This window comes from Capra hircus, chromosome 18 (genome assembly GCF_001704415.2).
Source record: "Capra hircus breed San Clemente chromosome 18, ASM170441v1, whole genome shotgun sequence".
Classification (NCBI taxonomy): domain Eukaryota; kingdom Metazoa; phylum Chordata; class Mammalia; order Artiodactyla; family Bovidae; genus Capra; species Capra hircus.
Window position 1 is genome coordinate 19,571,791 of NC_030825.1, and position 18,729 is coordinate 19,590,519.

At 51.6% G+C, this 18,729-nt stretch overlaps 1 protein-coding gene across 1 annotated transcript; it reads left to right on the forward strand.

Moving 5' to 3' along the window:
* CBLN1 (cerebellin 1 precursor) lies at positions 1,014–4,769 on the forward strand. The gene is made up of 3 exons (XM_013971065.2): positions 1,014–1,591; positions 1,741–1,860; positions 3,099–4,769. Exons 1-3 carry the CDS (start codon positions 1,328–1,330, stop codon positions 3,294–3,296), a joined length of 582 nt encoding a protein of 193 aa, XP_013826519.2. The 5' UTR covers positions 1,014–1,327; the 3' UTR covers positions 3,297–4,769.

Here is an 18,729-nt window from a genome sequence, read left to right on the forward strand (position 1 = left end):
GAGAAATGAACCTGTCTGCGATGCCACTGTCCTTGCCAGTGCCTCCTGCACTAGACTATAAGAGGCACGAAGGCAGGCCTCGTCCGATTTTGCTCATCACTATGTCCTCAGCGCCTGGAAGCCTGGCACTTCGGGTCCACAAGTGTTCAATGATCTATCTCGAATAAATGAAATAAAGAATAAATGAGTGCACGCTCGATCCGACTCCGCGACCCGCAGAGTGAGCACTTCGAGAAGCGGGATAGAGCTGCCGGCCCAGCGCCACACTCTTGGCCGCGAGGCCAGGATGTGGACACTGGCTTCGATGCCCCGCGGCGCCAGCTCCCAGCGGCTGCACGTGCGCCTCCTTGCACCGCGGCCTCGGCGCACGCCCCGCCCCACCACGCACGCACGCGCCCTGAAGCCCGGCCGCCGGGTCGGCCCGCTTGCCGAGGCTCACCCGCGCGCCCGCTGCCCGTCACCCCTTTACCCACTGGGGGGCGCTCCCCTCCCGCCCCACGCGCCCACACTCGCGCCTCTCTCGGTCTCTGGCGACTCTACTCCGGAACCTGGGCGTGCGCGCCGCCTCCTACCTGAGGGCCGGCGAGGGAGGAGGGCAGGAGGGCTGAGGGGGCTGAACAAGACCGTATCGGGAGGCGGGAGACAAGCGAGCGGCCGCCGCTGACAGCAACAAAAACGCGGGGGCGCGCGCGCGCGTTCCCGGCCCTCGCTCCCTCCGTCGACTCTCCGCTTGAGCCCAACCCTGCTGCCGCGCGCCGCCGGCCTCGCCGCGCCTAATAACAACGGCGCCCAGGGTCAGGTGGCCGCGCGCGGACAGCGCCGTCATTGGCTCGGCGGGGAGCGCGGCGCGCCAGGATTGGCCGGGGGGTGGAGCTTCTGCCGGTGCGGGGGCGGGGCTGGAGAGGGAGGCGGGGAGGGAGGTGGTAGGGGCGGGGCCAGGCCGCGGTCCGCGCCTTTGTGCCCGGCGCGCGCTCTCCGCCGGCTCCGGCTGCATCGCCCGCTGCATCAATAATTCAGAGCGGCGGCGGCGGCGGCAGCGGCCGGTGCGGGCAGGAGGCGGCGGAATCAGCGGGGATCGAGCGGCAGCGGCTATGCATCCAAGTGCGGCTGGGCAGCCACGGTACCCCTGAGGCCCGGGCGGGGCTCCGGGAGCATCGCTCGGGGGGCACGCTTGCCCAGGAGTGCAAGAAGACCCGAAGTGTCCAGAGCGGCGTTGGCAGAGCTGAACACGGATCTGAGGAGGGGGCTTCGGAGCCGGGCTGGGGCGGGGGGGCGGCTGGCGCAGGCAGCCCCCGGGGTGGGGGGCGGGGTGGGCGCCGGCGCCGCGATGCTGGGCGTCGTGGAGCTGCTGCTGCTGGGGGCAGCATGGTTGGCGGGCCCGGCCCGCGGGCAGAACGAGACGGAGCCCATCGTGCTAGAAGGCAAGTGCCTGGTGGTTTGCGACTCCAACCCTACGTCCGATCCCACGGGCACAGCTCTGGGCATCTCTGTGCGCTCCGGCAGCGCCAAGGTGGCTTTCTCTGCCATCAGAAGCACCAACCATGAGCCGTCCGAGATGAGTAATCGCACCATGATCATCTACTTCGACCAGGTGAGTGCTCCAGGAAGACTGGATGGGTGGGGGTTGGGGGAGAGGTAGTAGGTAGATGTTCGACCCTCTCCGAGGTCTCAGCGGAAATGCGGGGACAAGAGTTCGGGAGAGATTCTTGTCCACTCCCCTTCGTTCCCGTCTCGTTATAGGTACTAGTGAACATCGGGAACAACTTTGATTCAGAACGCAGCACTTTCATCGCCCCGCGCAAAGGAATCTACAGTTTTAACTTCCACGTGGTAAAAGTCTACAACAGACAGACCATCCAGGTCAGCTGCCGCCTCAGGGCCAGGCCCCAGCCCCGGTAGGGGGCTGCTGGCCGCGGGAGTGAGTCGGCCCGGCGGGGGTGGGAAATAGAAGGGGCAGCCGCATGTCTCCGGGGCAGCTTGGAGGAATGCGTTGCAGGGCCTCACGGTTCTCTGGCTTGGACTCTCCCTTGTTTTCCAGTCATGGGTTCTTGAAACCACCTCCAGGCACAGTTTTCTGCCTCCGCCTTGTGGGACCCTCCAAAGAGGTCCTCCCGCGACGGAACCCCGGGGATTTCGCTTTAGAGTTTCTGTTAGCATCCCAGACAGTTGCCGCTTCCGGAAGCTTTCCGCGGATCATCTCCTTCAGCACCACGGACAGTATCCCCGACTCCTGTCCCAGCTCTGAAGCGGCCGAGAAACCTGTGCGCTTTCATTCAGTGCCACGCTCCGGGGGAGTCCTGGCGTCCCTCTGGGGACCCACTCCGGATTTCTGAACAAGTAGCGCCTAACTATATCAGTTGAAAGGTGGAGAGAAAAGGGAGGGGCGTAGTGCCACACCCTCCTGGCTCCAGCCTTGCCCCAGCCAGCACTCACTGGCTCTCCAGGGTTCCCAAAGGTTTTCAGGTTTGCTTTGGGCAGACACAGAAGGCGGAACGCGCGGCTGGGGAGAGGGCCCTGGGCCTTTATCTGCTGATGCCACCGCAAGGGCAAAGCCAGGCGGTGGAGGGCAAGGCTGGATCTGGGACGAAAACTGAGCCCGGAGTTTGGGGATGAAACACGGAGTGCAGCTCTGAGAGAGATTTGTCATCTGCCGAAACCTTGCCTGGCTCCTCCGCTGCGTCTCTGCTGTGTTCCGGCATCTGGAATCGGGAGGAGCCAGGGTTTTTGTTTGTATTTGTTTGTGTTCCCGGAAGCGCCAGTTGTCTGACTTTCTCTCTGAGGCTGGCGGGGAGGGCAGGGCCGAAGGTCTCCGGGCGCCTGAGCCATCTACGGGTTCACTAAACTGGATAAAAAGAGCGCAGTCAGGGTTCGATTCGTTTGGGGAGCAGACCCTTTCTGTCACCCAGATGGGCCGTCTTTCTCTTCATTGGGCTCCCGGCGTAAATTACAAAGCCCCTTTTCTTTCCGCCCCCGCCCACCCGCCGCCCCCTGCTTCCAAGCTTTACATCTGTCAGCCAAGCGGTGAAGGTTCGCTATTTTATCTACGCTTCGGTACCCCACTGGGTTGCCCCTCTGAAGCCGGCCTTTCTCTTTCTCAGGTGAGCCTCATGTTAAACGGGTGGCCGGTGATTTCAGCCTTCGCTGGTGACCAGGACGTGACCCGGGAGGCCGCCAGCAACGGAGTTCTAATCCAGATGGAGAAAGGCGACCGAGCATACCTCAAGCTGGAGCGAGGAAACTTGATGGGGGGCTGGAAATATTCGACCTTCTCCGGATTCCTCGTATTTCCCCTCTGACTGGCTCATCTCGGGAATGGAGGCAGGGAGAGGGCGAAGGCAGGAGGGGAAAATGATAAAGAGGCTGAACTTTAGAGGACGAGAAAGCGGCACGACTTGAAACTTCCTACTTGTTCCCCAGCTGTATCCGGTAAACGAAGCGCAGCCCGGCGGTTGGACAACTTAGTCCATTTCCTCTTTAGGAGAAGTAAATTCCGCTTAGCTCTGCGCACTCCCATTTCCAAAATAAACTCGCCCCCAACTACAGTTGCAGTAATCAAGAAAGACAGACTGCCTTGTCACTGTTTCTTACCCCGTGTTCATGTTCCCTACAATTTATGTAAAAGAAACTTTGCATTTCACTGTATAATGTGAAATATCTTCCTCCTCTGAGTCCCGCTCTGAATCTTTTCATCCCCTGAAATCTAATATGTCCCTCCCCCTTTTTTTTTATTTTGGAGAGGGGAGAAGGATTTTTTTTTTTTTTTTGGACGGGGAAGTAGTTTTAATTTGGCAAGTACTGCTCTTAAAACACCGCTCGAATTAATTAGCTGAAGGTACTTTGTATGTATCCTCGGCTGCTTGTTAGCAGAGAAAGGACTCACCTTAGTGGTGACTGGTTTAAAAAAAAGAAATATATATATATATATAAATATATATCATTTGTACACGAAGAACTGTTCCCAGTGGAAACTGGCTGTATTTCCGTATTTCTCTGTCCCATTTGGAGTGATCGTGAAATCTAAGGCTGCTTGGTGTTCTGATGCTTGTCAATGCCCTCGTATTCTGTGGCTCCACTAAACGCCAGGAGGTTCTTCTGGACGCTTCCTCGTCCTCTGTAACATACCTGTGAATAGCCAAGATTTAATTTTGCTTTAATCCAATAAAGCTCAAGTGGAACTTTTATTTTTCTGAAACAGCTTTCTAAACTCCGCACCTCCCCTAGTTGCGAGGTCTGGGGGCAGGGGTGCGGAAGGGTGAGATTCAGAGGTGTAGGGGACTTGGCGGCGTGCAAGCCGAGAAAGGCTAAGGCAGGAGGGCTTCCTCGCGATGTTGGCCCTCGCTCCTTCCTGCGCGGGCCTAGGGCCAACCCTGCATTCCGCCCTGTGCTCCCTGCTTTGGCGCAAACGTAAGAAATTTGGCTGAGATCTTGCTAGGCCAGGCCCGACTGCCGGCCTGGAAACGAAAAAGGCTTTTCGCAGTCCAAGTGCATCAGGAATAATTCCAACTCGAGGAGCCAGAACCTTTTTGCCCTTTCGTCACGCTTCCCACGCCTCTGCCTCCGGAACCTCCGCTCCCAGATCCCGAAGCTAAGTCTGTTTTATTCCGCCTCCTCTGAATCCCGAGTCCGCGCCGGCGGTATTACCGGGCGCCGGGGACCTGTGATCGCGCTCATCGCAGGACTTTTATTCAAGAGGTTCGTCCAGGAGTTTTGATTGTATCGGAACATAATGTGAAAGCAAAATTGAAATAAACGACTTCGTTTTAAGTCTGGAAGTCTCACCAAGTCGCTTCGGCAGAGGGGAGGTCGGGCCGGGGAAAGCAGGTGGGCGGCCAAGGGGCGGGAGCCGCGGCCTGCATGGGCCCTCTGGCTCTGGTCCTTTTGGAGGTTTCTCCTGGCCCGAGATTCAGAGATGAATTTAATTAGAGATGGAGAGAAGCGGGAAGGAAGTTAATAACAGCACCGTAAACAATGTTTCTCGATTTATTCCTGCGGCTCCTTTTGAGTTAGAGTCAACAAGCGAGCGGCCTGAGCTGAAACTCAGTCGGGGCTTCTCCTCACACAATCTAGGGGTTCGGGCGTCTAGCTGGTGCCCTCAGCGGCCCCAGCGGCCCCGGACCCCTCAGGGGTTAAGCAGGGACTTGGGAGTGAGGAGGGGAACCGGTCTTTTTCCTGCCCCATAGTTCTCTACCCTAGTCAGTCCCCAGGGAAGTGAGGATAAGGAGTCCTAGAGGAATTTTTAAACTATTCTTAAAGGAGAGAAAAAAAGACTGTAACACCCCCCCACCCCAACTTTCCCCGCATTCTTCCGGTTGGGAGGGAGAAATCTGAGAGAACTGGAGCGCCGGGCAGTGGAACTAGCTCGACCCTCGCTCGGCGGGAGCACAGCCAGCCCACCAGGCACAAGCATACCGCACAAGCTAAGGCTCACCAACTGGCAGGTTGGGTAGCCACCGCTCACGGGAACGGAGCCCCAAGCGCCCTTGAAACTGACTCGCCTGTGAGTGGGTGGTCGGCGAGCAGACCCGCACTGTGGATGTCCAAGCGGTGCGACCACCAGGCGGTGCTCTGCAGGGATACTTTGGCAAGTCCTCTTGCTTGGCCTCAGTTTGCCCATCTGTATAAAGAGGGAGGAATCTGAACATCTCCAAGAGTCCTCCTACCCCGAGGTTCTAGCCTTTCTCTCTGGTCTTTTGCCTGGCTTTAGGGGGTCCTGGCTGCAGCCAGGTTGGTCTGGAGCCTGTAGGCTAGCCCGGAGGCGGAGAGAAGTGGCCTATCCAGGAACTCAGGTTCACTTTGAGCCCTTGCTCTGGGGCCTGAAAGGTCAACACAGATAGGGAGTGAAGGGGCCCTCAGTGGGACCAGAGTGTGAAGTTATCCCTTGATTTTGCTGGGGCTGCAGCTGGCCCCTTCCTGGCTGGAGAGCTTTCTCTCCAAACTCTGACCTTGGCCTTGGGGATCCTTATCTGGTTTCAGCCACTTCTTTCATCTCCTGATTCCTTCTCTCCACCATCTGATGAAGCGGTCTCCCACTCCCGTCTTCACCTGCTGTTTCTTTGCTTCAAGTTGAAACACCTTTTTTATTTTTCCCCGCTTGGTAGAATCCTCTCTTTCTGGAGATCTAAGCAGTTCAACTAAAAGGCCTTGTCCTCTGGGAAGTGGTCCTGTCCATACAGCACAGACCCTGCCTTCTCCAGGCTCACAGCCCCCTCCTCAACCTTCCACCAGGCCCTACCTGGAGTTGGCAGGGAGGACAACTTTGAGCTGTGGACAGCTCTTTCTTTAAGACCATCTGGGGCCTGGCACTTGGCAGTTGGGCCACCTCCCTCACCTCTGGGGCAAATGTGGAGGTGACTGTTACTCTGCCAGAGGCAGATGAATGACCTTCATCTGAAAATTGTGCTCCAGCTACAAGGAGGGTGTGTTGGGGATTGAGAGGGTTAGAGAAAAAGGGGGTTATTAGCTCAGTAGGGACGACCTCCCTGCCCCCAACCAGAGGCTAGGAAGGTGGGGGGAGGGTGTTATTCTAACCCACCTCAGAATGGCTTTCTTTAAAGCTTAGAATCCTCTAGGCTTTTCTAGATCCTGCTTCTTGCTTTTATCTCAAATAAACCTGATCAGAACCAAGGCTGTAGGAGTTCCAGGACCACATCTTCACTCAGCTTCATCTTCTGTCTGAAAGACTCCTTTCCTGCCCGGGTCACCTTGGTTACTTCCTTCTGTTCCGCCTCAGTGGTCACCTCCCAACGGGAAGACCTCCTCTCCCCAGATAGGAGAGGGGTTACCTCTTCCAGGCCTTCTGCTTTGGAGTGTGGTCTCTCTTACCACACTGCCTCCTCCCCCACCCAGTTCCCGAGGGCAGAGCGTGAGTTAGGGTGGAGGGAAACAATGCAACTACGGGCTGAAGCGGGGGTGGGGGTAGGGGCGGGGGTGGTGAGGGTGTGTGTGGGGGGAGGGGGTGGTCAGACAGGGGGATGTAGCAGGGTGGTTTCTAGGATTCAACAAGCCCAGACCAGACTCGGAGGTCGAGGTGTTCCAGGCAGCACCCTGAACTTCTGGGTGTCTCCGGACCAGCGCTGGATCCCTGCCGCCTGTGTTGGCTGCTGCGCAGAGCGGGGCTGCGCGACGTTCCGCGCAAGGTCCCAGGGATCGCTCGCTCGCCGGGGCTTCCACTGTCAGCAGAGCTGGGAGCGCGCCCTCCAAGCTGCGCTGGAGCTGATGCTCGCAGCCCGGGCGGATTGGCTCCTAATGAGAACATAATTACCCAGATGGAGAGGGAGCCTCACCCCGCTCCTTAATTGTTACTGTTATGGGGTAGTGGAGAGGCGAGAGAGTGCTGGGCTGAGCGACTGGGCCAGGCGTTTCCGCGCAGACAGGGCGGGGTCCTGGGACCCCTCGCCCCCACCCGCACACCCAGCTAAGGTGAAGACTTAGCGCCCTGCTCTCGACCCCTGGCGCGCAGCGCGTCCTCATACTACTTCCTCCCCCAGCCGGAACCGCGTTTTCCTCAACTCCTAGATGCAAGGGGTGGATTAGATGTCTAGGGTATCCTCTAGGTGACCTGACTTTTCTGATCAGCACGTCGGTGAGTCGTCTTCCCCGTGCCCCATCCGCCACACACCTCCAGGCTGCGTTTGTCACCCCTACTAGCTTTCAAACAAAGCAGTGCCACCTTTTGCCGGGTCTGCGGAGACCAGCGGTGTCCTTGAACGGCAAGGTCAAGCTGGGAGGGAAAGTGGAGGGACCCTTCCTTTGAGCCAACTCAGTGGGAAAGAAAAGCTTTCTGGAGACGATGACAAAGGTCTCTTGGCCTCTTTGCACAGGGCTCCTCATTGAAGATACACGCACACTCTATCTGAGCCTCAGTTTGCTCACATTTCAAATGGGAACAATAATATCTACACAGCAGGGTGGTTGCTAAAAGGTATAAAGATGCTCAGCACTGCCTGTGGCAAGGTAGGTGCTGAGTAAATGGAAGCAGTAATGAGGAGCAATGGCCACAGTCGAGCTATCATGATCACAGAAGCAAGACTTGAAGGAGCATTAAGCAGACAGGAAAGCTGAAACCACAGGGGGAAGGGACACAGAACATGTGAGTTAGGATCCCGTGTCCTCTCTTCCCCGTGCGCATTCATCTCCCCACCCACCTCCAGTTAATCATGAGAACAGGAGGATGTTACCCTGGAAGTGTCTTTCATCTCCATCCCTGTTGCCCATATATTTGCGTCAACCACTGTGGATGAATACTCTAGCTTCATATCTGCATTCCCTTTGGGTATGAGTGCTGTTTACATATCTGTGCTCATTTTTAAAAAAATGATGCCATTTTTATTTTTTAAATTAATTTATTTATTTTAGTTGGAGGCTAGTTACTTTACACTATTGTAGTGGTTTTGCCATACATTGTCATGAATCAGCCATGGGTTCCCCATCCTGAACCCCCCTCCCACCTCCCTCCCCATCCCACCCCTCAGGGTCATCCCAGTGCACCAGCCCTGAGCACCCTGTCTCATGCATCGAACCTGGACTGGCAATCTGTTTCACATATGAGGATATACATGTTTCAATGCTAATAGTCTTTTGGATTCTGTGGGAGAAGGAGAGGGTGGGATGATTTGAGAGAAGAGCATATCTATGTTCATTAAGAGGGTGAGCTGCTTGCATCCCACTCATCTTGCTTGGCCCTGTGCCCTCTGTGGTGGGCACAGAGCAGGACTCCTGTGATTGCGTCAGGAGTGACTGGCCTGGTTGCAGGATATGGACCCAGCCAGTGAAACTGCCCTTCAGGGGGCCTCTCAGTCCTGGAAGCACCCCATCACTGATACGGATGCTGACATGGACATGCTTCCACACTGTGCTGGTTGGGAAACCTTCCTGGGCAACTGCACTTCTCATCTCTTCCTGTTTCATCTGTGCTCAGCCTGTCCCTGGAAGTCCCACCTTTGACCCTGGGAAAGTAGTGAGCAGGGACAGTGAGGAAAAGGCCAAGATTCGACATATTGGTTGGTGTTTGGATTTGTTGCTAGGTCTTAACGCTGAGAAAACACTTCTGGCAGCAGTTAGAAGACACTGTGCAGCTGAAGTCAGGAAGGAGAACTTTATGATTATAAAGAAAGAACTTCCAGGTGTGTGACCACAGTCCAGAGCCCATGGGGGTCTTTGTTCATCTTTCTCAGCCCTAAAGAGGTCAGGGAGAAGGTGCAGAAGGAAGGAGCAGGGTAGGGGAGCAGGCTCCAATCTGATCTTGAGGTCCACCCAATATACGAAGTTCTCTCTGAATGCCACACATCAGGGCTTGGCCCTCTGATGACCCCCTGAACTCTCTTATTCAGGTCACACCCTGACCACTTGGATGTTAAGCTTCATGGGGCATCCGCTGTCATCTGTGGTTTCTCACAGTGCATCCAGAGCCTGGCACAATGTCAGGGTTGGTAGATGCTCAATAAATGCTCCCTGATTGAATGAGTGAACATGTGAGTGGGTGAGGAGCGAGGAGGGAGGGATTACTGGTTGCATGGTGAATGCGTTTGTCTGATCCACCAGACTGTGAACTCCATGAAAGTATCCACCTTGTTATTGCCTTATTTATAGTTACATTCTCAATGCCTATCACACTGTCTGGAATAGAGTCAGCATGAACAGTATTTCCTGAACAAATGAACAAAGAATTATGGTACTTTGGACCATGGGATTCTGGAATGCAGGCTTGAAACATTGTACACTTCTTGAGATTCCCACTATCCTCATGAACAGTCACATTTTATAGAGTGAAATTGAATTGTACTAGTTGTCTGCAGTTGCCATTATAACACAACTCTTTCTTGCATGCAGCTTGCCCCATCCTGCCCCCAACATATGGTCAGCTCCTTAGAGGGCAGGGGCCCTATTTTCTTTTAAAGGGTAACACCTAATAACATGATTCACTATTGGTCGATTAATTGCTTAATCAAGGATCAAGCCATCAAGTCTGTGGCAGTGGTTAGGGTTGAAGCCACTGGTGATGGCGCCAATCAGCTGGTGAAGCCCAGCAGGATTTTCCATGGTGCCAGCAGAGCAGTCAGGTATAAGCAGTAGCCACACAGCACCTTGATCAACTGGGGAGCTGGTATTTCCCCAGACCCTGGCTTGTGGCTGGGAATGGGATTTCTGGGGTTTTGCTCTAGCTAAATGCAGAATGACTTCTGAAGTCCCTTCACATTTTGGATTCACCGACTCAGATGGTAAAGAATCCACCTGCAATGCAGGATATTGGGTTTCGATCCTTGGGTTGAGAAGATGCCCTGGAGACGGAGATGGCTACCCACTCCAGTATTTTTGCCTGGAGAATCCCATAGTGAAAAGAGTCCGGCGGGCTAAAGCCCATGCGGTCCCAAAGAGTTGGACACAACTGAGTGGCTAAGCACACAAGCAGACCATGGAGGTGGAGTTGGGTTCATCTAAAGAAAATCTCAGTTGGTTTCATCTAAAGAAAATCAAAGATTTCCCAAATCCCCCTCCTGTCTCTGACTCAGTGTCTGGCTGGGTGTTCAGCCCAACAAAGAGTTTTCTAGAATGCTCTGCTTGCCAGCAGCAATCTGCTTCCTCAGGTGAGGCTCTAAGAGCCCTTTATTCCATCATCAGAAATTGCCTGCTTTCAGGGAAATTTAGACAGAGGGAAGAGGGAATTAAAAGGAGAGACAACTGGGCATCGTGTCCTCCTCATTTAAAAGGGAGCTGTGTGCTCTGCCCAGATCCTGTATTGGAAGACTCTCCTTTGTATTCTGAGAGGCTCAAAAATAAACTCCCCAAAGTGTACTTCCACTGAGAAGTTCAGATGATTTTATAATGACTCCAAAGATGGAATTAAAATGCAGCTGATGAGGAGCCTACAATTTTACTAACTCATCATGATCAAAGTTGGTCAATTTAAGTCTCAGCAATGTTCCAAATGCTCACTCACTCTCTCTTTTTGAAGGAGTTCATTTCAGGTAGACAGATTATTTACTTATTCTGAAGATGCCAAGGGAAAGGGTGCGTTAGCAATACCAATTGAGCTGTGGGTGCAGGCTTGCAGCTCAGCCTTCATGTGGCATCTGAGTGTCTGTTGCTTTTCCTTCTTTTCCCTCTGGGTTCTCTGTGCTTCGTAAGTGGGATGACAGGTCCACCTAAATCACCTCCAGCATCAGTATGAGTGACAGTGGTGTGTTCTGAGGCTGTGAAGTTTGTAGCTGTTTTTCTTGATTGCCTAAATGTGTCCCTGTCTCTTGTCATAAGAAGCTGGGATCCAGGCTGAGGACAGAAGCAAGCCTGTTCCCCCAGGAGGGAGACCATAGCACCTCCAGATATGACCTCTACCGGGGCAGTGGGGGTCTTCATGTCTGAATTTCCACCTTACATCTGTCACCAGAGTCCTGTCTTCTAGCCTCAAGCCTGCAGAGAAAGCCACCTGGTGACTTTCAAAGCTGTCACATGGATCTTCTTTGGGCCCCTCATAATTAATTCTTCCCTCGGTAGCCAGAGTGAGCTTCTCAAAACATAAACCAAAAACCACACCGCTTGAAACCACCTTGTGCTTCCACAAAGCACTGTGCCTTTTTCCTGTAGCTGGCTGGGCCTCTCTCATCCTGCTCCAGCTGACCTCAAGGAGCTCACCTTCTATTGTTTTTTGCTACTGCAGAGGAGCTTGTTCTGGCTTTCCATCAGCTCCTAGAATATGCCAAGCTCTCTCCTGTCTCAGAACCTTTGCACCGGGTGATCCTTTGGGGCCATTTCCTTCTCTTTCAGGTCTCAGCAGGCCACCTTTGATTACTCTCTCTGATACCAAACCACTTCCTCTATTACCAATTGAGCTCTATTTCATTGCCCTGAAATGCTCATTTATCTGTTTGCTGGTTTGCTGTTTCTCTCCCTCCCTAGGAATACAGACCTGGTCTGTCCTGGGTGTCACTTTGGCTGCAGGGTTTGGAATAGAACCTAGAATGGCAGGGGCTGGCTTAAAATACACATGAGTGAGTGAGTGAAAGTCACTCAGTCGTGTCCTACTCTTTGTGATCCCATGGACTATACCGCCCATGGAGTTCTCCAGGTCAGAATACTGGAGTGGGTATCCTTTCCCTTCTCCAGGGGATCTTCCCAACCCAGGGATCGAACCCAAGTCTCCCACATTGCAGGCGGATTCTTTACCAGCTGAGCCACAAGGGAAGCCCAAGAACACTGGATTGGGTAGCCTAACCTTTCTCCAGCGGATCTTCCTGACCCAGGAATTGAACCAGGGTCTCCACATTGCAGGCAGATTCTTTACCTCCCTGATACAAATATACAAATGGCTAATTAGAAATTAGCCATCTGATCATAATCCATTAGAGCAGAGGTGTCTTCTCATTGGTCCCTTCTCCTCAGGAGTTCAGAGGAGCCATTAAACATGTCACCCACCAGAAGCATATCCATTCAGAGGAAAAGCCTGCTGGAAGCCTTGGGGTTAAAGATGGGGGCTGGAAAATTGACCTCTTATCATTTACAGGCCCAGAGAATGTTTCAGATGTTGTTTTGTTGTTTGTTTGTGTTTAACTCAGCTAACCATGCTGTGCACTAGGGAAAACTGAAGTGAGTTGTGAATGATTGGATTTTTTCCCACTGAAGTTATCCTGCAACAGATAAGCATGAACAAGAGAACAAGGAGGAAACAGACCTTGGTCTGCTGCAGAGGTGGGAAGCAGCCAGGGTACCGTTCCTGGAACCGTAACTCTGCTTGGAGCAAAAGTGGGCAGTGAGGCGGGGACTAAGAAAGGAGAATGAGGGCTGGGGACTCATATGCACAAGACAGAAGGCAGGGTCTTGACTCTCTCTGAGACAGGAAGAGGCAGCACTTTGGGCAGAAATGATAACAGTGTGAATCTAAGGCTGTAGAGAAAGGACATGTATGTTCAGACTGCAAAATATTCACCGCTGAAATACCCAGCTAGCCCGGAGCTCTCAATCACACATTTATTCAACAATACTCACAACACTGCATGCAGGCCCAGCACCGGCTCTGCTTTATAGGTCCAGTAGAAAAGCCCAGGCAGGGGGCCAACCTTGCCCGAAGTCCAGCTGAAGGAAGAACAGTACAGAGAAAGATAGGAAATTAGGGAAAGGGGCTTAAGCTGTCTGAGCTCCTTGACTTAACCCTCTCACTGCCACATCACTGTGAACTCCTCCTGGGCATGACCTTTGGGTTTCACCCGCCTTTCTGTGGCAGAGAAGGGGGCACTGGTTAAGAGAACAGGCTTTGAGTTAAGTAGAGCTGCTTTTGTGGGTTGCCTTTGTTGCTATATTCATCAGAACTCTTATGGCTTCAAATCATAGAAACCCAACTCAAACTGGCCTTAACGCCATCCTCCCTAAAGAATTTATTGAATCCCATTACAAACAAAACAAAACAACAAGGATAATTAAATTTAGGTGTGTTCAATCCAGACACCTTAAGCAATGTCATTAGGAATCTGCCTCTTTTTACAACTGGATTCATTTCCAGGCCCTTAATTGTGGCAGCAATATCAGACTCACATTTTATCTAGTTTCCCCATCAGAAAGATAACATTTTCTTTCTCTATTGGTCTAGAAAAAATTCTAGAGCTGATGAGTATTGGATTGACTTAAGTATAAATCGGAACTAGTTTCCTTGAGCAGAGGGATAAAGTGAGCTAACTGGTCAGGCATGGAGCCTGCTTGAGGGTAGGGGTGAGGATGGGGAGAGGCAGTCCTTTCTGGGGCCAGCTGTACCAATGAAGGGGGACTGCAGGTGAGGTGAGCAAAAGCAATAAATGTTCACCATACAGCCACTTCCTATAAGGGAAGTGTGACTTCAAGTAAGGGGTTAATTTCCCTGAGTTTTGGTTTCCTTCTCTGTTAAAGTGAGATGAGCCATAATATCTAATTCTGGATTAATGAGGTAATATATACAAAAGATTTAATACAGTGAACGACGTAGTAAGTGCACAGTAAACTGTAGTTATTATTTTTGCTCCTGAGACAATTTTGCCAGTGCCCATGTGCTCTGGCGTTGTTACTTATTTATATCACAAAGATATCTGTTTTTTCCCCAGGAAGAGCACAAGCAAGCAACTCATGACCTAGTCATGCTTATTTGTGCATTCCAGTCATGTGGAGATCTTGTTAAAATGCAGATTCTGATTCTTTATATCTGGGCTGGGGTTTGAGATTTTTCCAATTCTAATAAGCTTTTTAGAATTCACTTTTTAAAATAATTTTTCAAGTTTAATAATCTTTGCCAAATTCTGCATGACGAACTCGCTACAGATGACATTTGAGTAGCAATGGGATAGGACCATGTGTATCCCATAGCTATTTCCTAAATATTTGTCCACAGATGTGTTATATCAGAATCAAATGGGACTTTTTTGGGGGAAGAGAATTTACTGGTGGCTCACATAACTCAAAGTAAACATGAGAGATAAAGAATGATTCAGCCATAATTTGATTACCAGTGCCTGGTCTCTATCTCCCTCTCTCTTATGCTCAGCCCCTTTCACTCCTCACAGTCACAGGACAGCTGCAGGAGCCTTGGCTCTTTCATCTTCTCTGCTTCAAATTCTTTACCCAGAAGCCTTTGCAAAATGGCTCTAAAGGAGTCTCAGGCCAATTTCTAGATCCATTTCCATGGAAAGACAATGCAGGCTCTGGTTGGTCAACATAAGTTTTATTCCCCTTGGGAGGTCAGAAAATGAAATCCACTTCATTGAAGCATTCAGGATAAAGTGTGTGTGTGTGTGTGTGTGTGTGTGTGTGTGTGTGTGTGTTTGTGTAGGATTTTCAAACTAGAATTGAAAGCTAGCACAGAAAGTCAAGGGCCACCCCACTCCAATCCACCCCCAGGTTCTTATACCCAATTCTCCACTCACATAGGTAACAGGCATCTCAGATATATGTCTTCAAAACGGACCCCGAATCTGCTCCTGCCACAGCATTTTCTGTCTCAGTTCTGGCAAATCCATCCTTCTGGTAATTCAAATCAGAAACCCCAGCATCACCCTTGACTACTCCCTTCTTATACCCAACATCTAATCCATCAGCAAATCTTATCATGTTACCTTCAAAATAATCCAACAGTCAGCTGATCCAGGCCACCAGCCAATTGTGCCCCTGGGACAATTGCCGTCAACCAATTAGCCTCCCAGCTGGCACTTTTGCTGCCCCACGTCTACACACACACATGATCATGGCAGCTACAGAATGACCCTTCTAAGCGGTGAGTCAGATCATGCCATTTTTCTGCTAAAACTTCCAGATGGGTTCTGTGCTCATTTTGAATAAAATCTAAACTATTTGTCCCCCATCACAGCCCACCCCTCCTGACTGCTTCTCTGACCTCATTTACCTTTCACTTGAGAGCTTATGTAAAATTCACCTGCCATTCCCTGCCCCTAGATATTCTAATTCAGTAAAGCCCTCAGCTGGGTCTGGGGTGGGTGGAGGGGAGGGGTCTTCTGTGTTGCTACAAGTCCCATGTGTGATTTTGATGTGCTGCCCAGGTTTGCAAACAATTGCTCCCAACACCTGGCCTGGATTCTGGCACAGACATAAATGTCTGCTGAGTCAGCATCTCATCTTCCCTCTGTGCTTGTGTGTGGTTTTTAGGGTGGTGCAGAAAGTGGGAAGGGAGCGGGATTACTTATGAATTCCTATAGTGAAATCTGATTGTATAAAGGTCTTCACTTGTATAATACTGGGGGAGATCTTCTGAGGAGTGTAATTAGCGTCAGCTCACTTTGCAGAAGGAGGGATGTCCTGGCCCTGTTGGCTAACGTGCCTGCCTCTCAGTGGGATGCCTGGGGGGCTGTTTGGTGACCGCATCCTTCACTTTCATTTAATGGTGACAGCCCCCTAGCAGCACACGGCGTTTCTGCCCAGCTTCTGTGCTTATAATGAAGGCAGCTTCACAAGAGCCCTTGTACAAACTGTACCTGCCAGAGAGCCAGCCCGCCTGACTTGTGTCATTTTAACTTGGCCCTTCACAGTGCCAAAGCTACCTTGCCTGCCGTCCCTTCTTGCCCACTGCCATTCTTGGGGCTGCCTGCCTCTGAGATGCAAGCAGCAGCTTCTTCCCTCCCTCACCCCTACTCCCTGACTTGTGGAAGCCCCTGCCCACCCACCACCAGCTCTTTCAGCTGTCCCTGTGAGCTGGCTCACAGGCTCTGAGCTGGAGTTCTGGGGAGTGTCTGTTAGATCAGGGGTCCCCAACCTCTGGGATCTAATGCCTGATGATCCAAGGTAGAGCTGATGCAATAATAATAGAAATAAGTGCACAATAAATGTAATGCACTTGAATCATCCAAAAACAATTCCACCCTCCACCTGCTCCCCTCGCCCCAGTGTGTGGAAAAATTATCTTCCATAAAATCAGTCCCTGGTGCCAAAAAGTTTGGGTATTACTGTATTAGGACAATTTGGTTGTAAGAAACAGAAATTGACTAGCATAAGCAGAAGAGGAATTTCTTCATATGCCTTATGGAAGCCCATAGAATGGACATGAAGCCTGGAGAGCTAGGCTCAGGAAAAACCTGGGACTGGGACAGCCCTGAGGGGAGGGACTCAGGAGCAGGAACTGATGTCGATGCCTTTGGGAGCCCACCTTCAGGATGCAGTGGTGAGTGCAGTTTCCCTTCTCGTGCCCCTCAACACTGAACAGCCCTGGAGAAAAATTGCCTCATACGCTCCCCCTCATCTAGGGGGAGCGCTGAGCATCCTGACCGCCCATCACACCAAGGCTGAAGACCACATGGCTGAGAAACTTTCTCAAGATGAAATGTGGGCTCTGGAGGCAGGCTGTCTTGGTTTGTGTCCCAGCTCTCCCTTGATCCATGGTGTAGCTTTCAGCAAGTTATTTCCTTTTGTCTGGACCTCAGTTTTTGCATCTGAAAAATAGAAATAATAATAATATCTACTTCATTAATTAAACAGACATATGTAAAGCATTTAAAATAGTGCCTGGCATACAGTAGGCACTCAGATCAATGTTATTAGTAGTAAGACCAAAAGGAGGGGTGTGGAGGTGGGGTGCTGGAAAGGCAGGGATTCACGTGCTCTTTCCCTCTCCCCAGCCCTGACTCAGGTTTCCACATGGTTTGTTACCCTCTCCTCCAATGTGGGAAGTGCCTGGTCAGGAGGAAAGAAGCCTTGGGAGCTTTCTGGCCCATAGGTCTCACTGATACAGAGGGACAGGTCAGGAAAAAATATTGACCGAGAGCTTTAGATGTAACTTGACCCTGTTTAAATTGTGGCTCTGCTACAAATTGCTGTATGACCAGGTTGGTTGTCGAGTGTCTCTGAGCTGTGCAGGAATCAGGATAATAAAAACTTACTTCTTAGGGTTGTTAGGAGGGTCCACTCATTCAAGTAAAGAACAGTTATTGAGCTCTGGCTGGAATCAGACACTGTGCTAGTGCTGGGATGACAGCTTGAGGCAAAGAGATATCTCCCTGCCCCCATGTGACTGGGCATACCTGAGGCCAAGCATCATTCAGAGTTGCGTAATTACAGAGCAATAAGGGCTCTGGAGAAACTGGCTGCTCAGGGAGCTGTGAGCTATAAGGGATCTGACTTTGAGCTGAGAACTGAAGTTTGACCAGGAATGAGCTAGGCCAAAGTTGGGGGAGGGGAAAGCATTCCAAGCAGAAGAATCACATGTGCAGAACCCCACAGTAGGAAGCATCATGCATCTGGGGGCTGAGGAAGGGCCAGTGCCACCCCCATTTAGGGAAGGATGGGGGATGGAGGTGGGAGGCTGGTGAGCTGAGAGGCCAGATCCTGTGAGGCCAGATAGTTCAGGGCGAGGATTCAGGGGATTCAGGTCTTCATTGTGAGACTGATGGGTCCCTCTTAGAAGACTTAATCACAACTGTTTTTATGTTTTCAGAACATCAGGTTGGCTGCTGGGAGGAGCAAGCCTGGAAGGGGCTGGGAGAGGGTGCAGCAGTCCAGTAACAAGGCTGCAACAGCTATCGGGCTTAGGGATAGAGGCAGCTAGGACTACAGCAGGGACAGCAAGGGTGGAGACCAGCAGATGGATTTAAGAGGTGTTATGGACAGAGGAGCCTGGCAGACTACAGTCCATGGGGTTGCAAAGGGTCCAACACAACTAATGCAACTTAGCACACGTACATATATGTGGGATCTAGAAAAATGGCACAGAGAACCTATTTGCAAGGCAGAAATGGAGATGCAGATGCAGAGAATAGATGGGTGGACATGGTGGGGTGGGTGAGAGAAGGGGAGTGGTGGGGTAAATTGGGAGATTGGGATATATACGCTACTATATATACGCTACTATCGTGGCTCACACAGTAAAGAATCTGCCTGAAATACAGGAAACCCAGGTTTGATCCCTGGGTTGGGAAGATCCCCGGGAGAAGGGCATGGCTACCCACTCCAGTATTCTTGCCTGGAGAATTCCATAGACAGAGAAGCCTGGTGGGCTACAGTCCGTGAGGCTGCAGTCCGTGAGGTTGCAAAGAGTCAGACAGGACTGAGCAGCCAACACTAACATGTGTAAATTAGGTAGCTAGGGGGAAACCGCTATAGTACAGGGAGCTTGGTTCGGTGCTGAGTGGTGACCTAGAGAGGTGGGATGGGGGTGGCTGGGCGGGAGGATCAAGAGGGAGGGGATATATGTACACACACAGCTAATTCATATCATTGTACAGCAGAAACCAACACAATATTGTAAAGCAACTATACCCCCATTTTTTTTTAAAG